This window comes from Mandrillus leucophaeus, unplaced genomic scaffold (genome assembly GCF_000951045.1).
Source record: "Mandrillus leucophaeus isolate KB7577 unplaced genomic scaffold, Mleu.le_1.0 Scaffold180, whole genome shotgun sequence".
NCBI classification, from domain to species: domain Eukaryota; kingdom Metazoa; phylum Chordata; class Mammalia; order Primates; family Cercopithecidae; genus Mandrillus; species Mandrillus leucophaeus.
The window spans coordinates 1,657,872-1,660,850 of NW_012101810.1; the positions used below are offsets into that span (position 1 = coordinate 1,657,872).

Here is a 2,979-nt window from a genome sequence, read left to right on the forward strand (position 1 = left end):
ACCCAGGGGCTCTCAAGGGCCCTTCAAGGACATGGCAGGAGCCACAGAGGTCAAAGGGCACACAAGGGAGAGGTGGAGGACCACCCCTGAGGGCCCCTGAATCCCTGTGGCCACCAGTTACAGAAGCTGGCGCAGGGAGCAGGCATGATGGCGCAACTCTGAAGGGGACCAGAGGGCGGCGAGGGTGTCTAGGGAAGGGATGTGAGTCCATGGGGCAGGCTCAGCCACACATGCTGACCTCCCAACCCAGACACTCCAGCTATCCCCAAGGCTGACCTCCCCCGACCAACCCAGACACTCCAGCTATCCCCAAGGCTGACCTCCCCCGACCAACTCAGACACTCCCCAAGGTTGACCTCCCCCTACCCAGACACCCCCAAGGCTGGCCTGCCCCTACCCTGACGCCCCAGCCCCTCTCCAGGTGAGTCCTATGGGGCCCTCCTTACCGGGGTGTTGCCTTAATGTGTTGGGAGCTCCTGCCCCCTGGTGTCCAGAGGGGGCACTAGGACATGCCTCAGAGGAACCCTAGAATTCTGGAGGCTGGGATCCCTGCCTAACATGTCGGTTAGTTACCAACCCACAAAGTCAGGCATACACAATCATTATAACAAATATTTTTAATTAAATTTTCAAACATGAAAGTATAAATGTTAATATTTGTTGAAAAATATATACAGCATTTCCCCCTTGTGTGAACACAATGGCTTACGGTAACAATACCCACTTACAATGAGATCTTTTAGGCACTTGGGTGTAGAATGTGCGAGAGGGAAATACGATTTTACTTTCTTGCTACCTATAGGGGCAACCAAAATTACATCTGATGAAATATTCTGTTTTCAACACTTTCAGCATTACTGACTTAAAATATACGGCGACTGGATATATAACCTTTAAAGTCCCAGTATATTTAAAACAGGAGAAATTCGATAAGTTGTTAAGATTCCAAATTCCTTTTAGTCTGTTCACGGAGACATTAAATTTCGGAAGACAGAACCCAAAAAGAGATTTCATTTCTTTATAATCACTTTGGCTTTTTTCTTTTTTGTTAAATAGGTAAAAACTTTCTTGGTGGGCATCTAAGCAGGATGGAACTGATGATCCACGCACCCAGCTGCACATGTGAGGCATAAAAACTAAGATGATGAGCAGCTGTGATTTACTTTTAATTTCACATCAGCTGTAGACGTTTGGGAGACCGCTCGCTGAACGGAACAAATCACATAAAATGCAGAATCCACTCAGAAGCTGTTATTCCAGGGAAGAGCGGGCAGGTGTCCCGAGGAGTACGTTCTTGCTGTCACAGTCTCACTGCTGGCACAGAGGTACCTTGTTTCTGCGATTTGAAGGCCACAAACTCCGGCTCAGGTGGGGATGCGGGTGTGCTGTGGCTCGTGCTGGCGTGGTCACTGCGTGGCTGGCACGGCCTGCACATGCTGCAGGAGCTGCTCGCAGTAGGTGGCCGAGCGGTGCTTGTGGATGACGGCCTCCGTCTCCCTCACCAGGAGATCTGGGAACAGCTCACTGCCCTCTTTGAGGACCTCTGTAAAACAGCAAAACACTGTGAACATGCCAGAAATAAACATGAAACCAATCTTACTTCTCGTGCAAATCAGCTTCGTATTAAAGTCCAGGCATCTGTAAAAGCATTTTCAAATGACCTGACATTGTGGGGTGGGTACACAGTAGTCACAATGTGGATACGAATGACCTGATCCTGCTGGATGGGTGCCCAGCAGTCATAATGTGGATACGAGCGACCTGATGCTGCTGGCCACGTGCATGGCAGTCATAACGTGGATATGAGCGACCTGACACTCTGGACGAGTGGACAGCAGTCATAACGTGGATACGAATGACCTGAGTCACGACGTGGAGACAAGTGACCTGACGCTGCACGGCGGTCACTACATGAATATGAGGAGCCTGATGCTGCTGGGTGGGTGTACGGCAGTCACAACGTGGATACAAATAACTTAAAATTGCCTCCTGACAGTTGTTGGTAGACCATGAAATGAAATGATGTCCTGCAGAGTCTTCAGGTGGCATTTTTGGCCTCAGAAACAGGTCTCGCAGGAGCAAATAAACAGGCTCGGAAAAATAGATGACTTTCTTATCCAACTTGCTGATGCCAATTCACCTGCTGCAGTGACTGCAAACCTGCCACGGGCCAGGCACCACGGACACAGCCGGAAGTGAGCCCACGCTTATGGAGGGTTCATCGCGAAGCAGTGGCCGATGATGAAAACCAGGAAGGCAGATGTGTTGGGGCTCGTGGTGGTGTGTGTGATGGGGGCAGTGGGAGCTGCAGGGGTGAGGCCAGCAGGGGTCGGGCATGTCTAGCTGAGGCAGGAAGGGGATGGGGAGGTTGCTGCAGTGGGTGGGGAGCCTATCAGATTCTGCTGGGAGTCTAGGAGAGGGTCCAGGACCCCAAGGTCTCTGCCTTCAGTCTTGAGGACAGATGGCCACTGAGCCACTGAGGGTGGGGGGAACTGGCAGGCAGAGTCAGGGAGGGGGGTAGCAGCCCAGGGTTCGGCACCAGGCAGCTGCACTCATGTGTGGAGGTGAGGGCAGCGTGGTGTGGAGGATGGTGTGGAACGTGGTCTGGAGGCCAGGAGAAGAGCTCTGAGGCAGCAGTGCAGACACAGCAGAAGAGCAGTGAGGAGGCCCACATGGGCGAAGGAAAGACCAGGAGGCTGAGCAGGAGCATCCCGCAGCAGCGGAGGGCACGTGGCCGCCAGCTGTGCCTGGCGCTGCTCAGAGGTGCAGGCAGGTGGATGGCTGCGGATGCCTGCCACGGGCCCCGGGCCACGAGGAGGAGTAGCGTGGGCTGCTTCCAGGGAGCCTGGTGCCAGGCGGATGCACGGTGGGGGAGGTGGGGGGTGGCGTCCAGGGCATCTGTGGTTCATTTTTTTAAAGACAGGAGAGGCCGGGCGCGGTGGCTCAAGCCTGTTATCCCAGCACTTTGGGAGGCCGAGA

At 53.5% G+C, this 2,979-nt stretch overlaps 1 protein-coding gene across 1 annotated transcript in view; it reads right to left on the reverse strand.

The window, feature by feature from the left end:
• Nucleotides 1–606: 606 nt before the first annotated feature.
• The window catches only part of DNAAF5 (dynein, axonemal, assembly factor 5), a 60,512-nt gene continuing 58,139 nt past the window's right edge, over nt 607–2,979 (reverse strand). Inside the window, exon 12 of the mRNA XM_011977570.1 lies at nt 607–1,543. Coding sequence (XP_011832960.1) covers nt 1,407–1,543 — 137 coding nt within the window. The 3' untranslated portion in view covers nt 607–1,406. The remainder of the gene's footprint in view (nt 1,544–2,979) is intronic.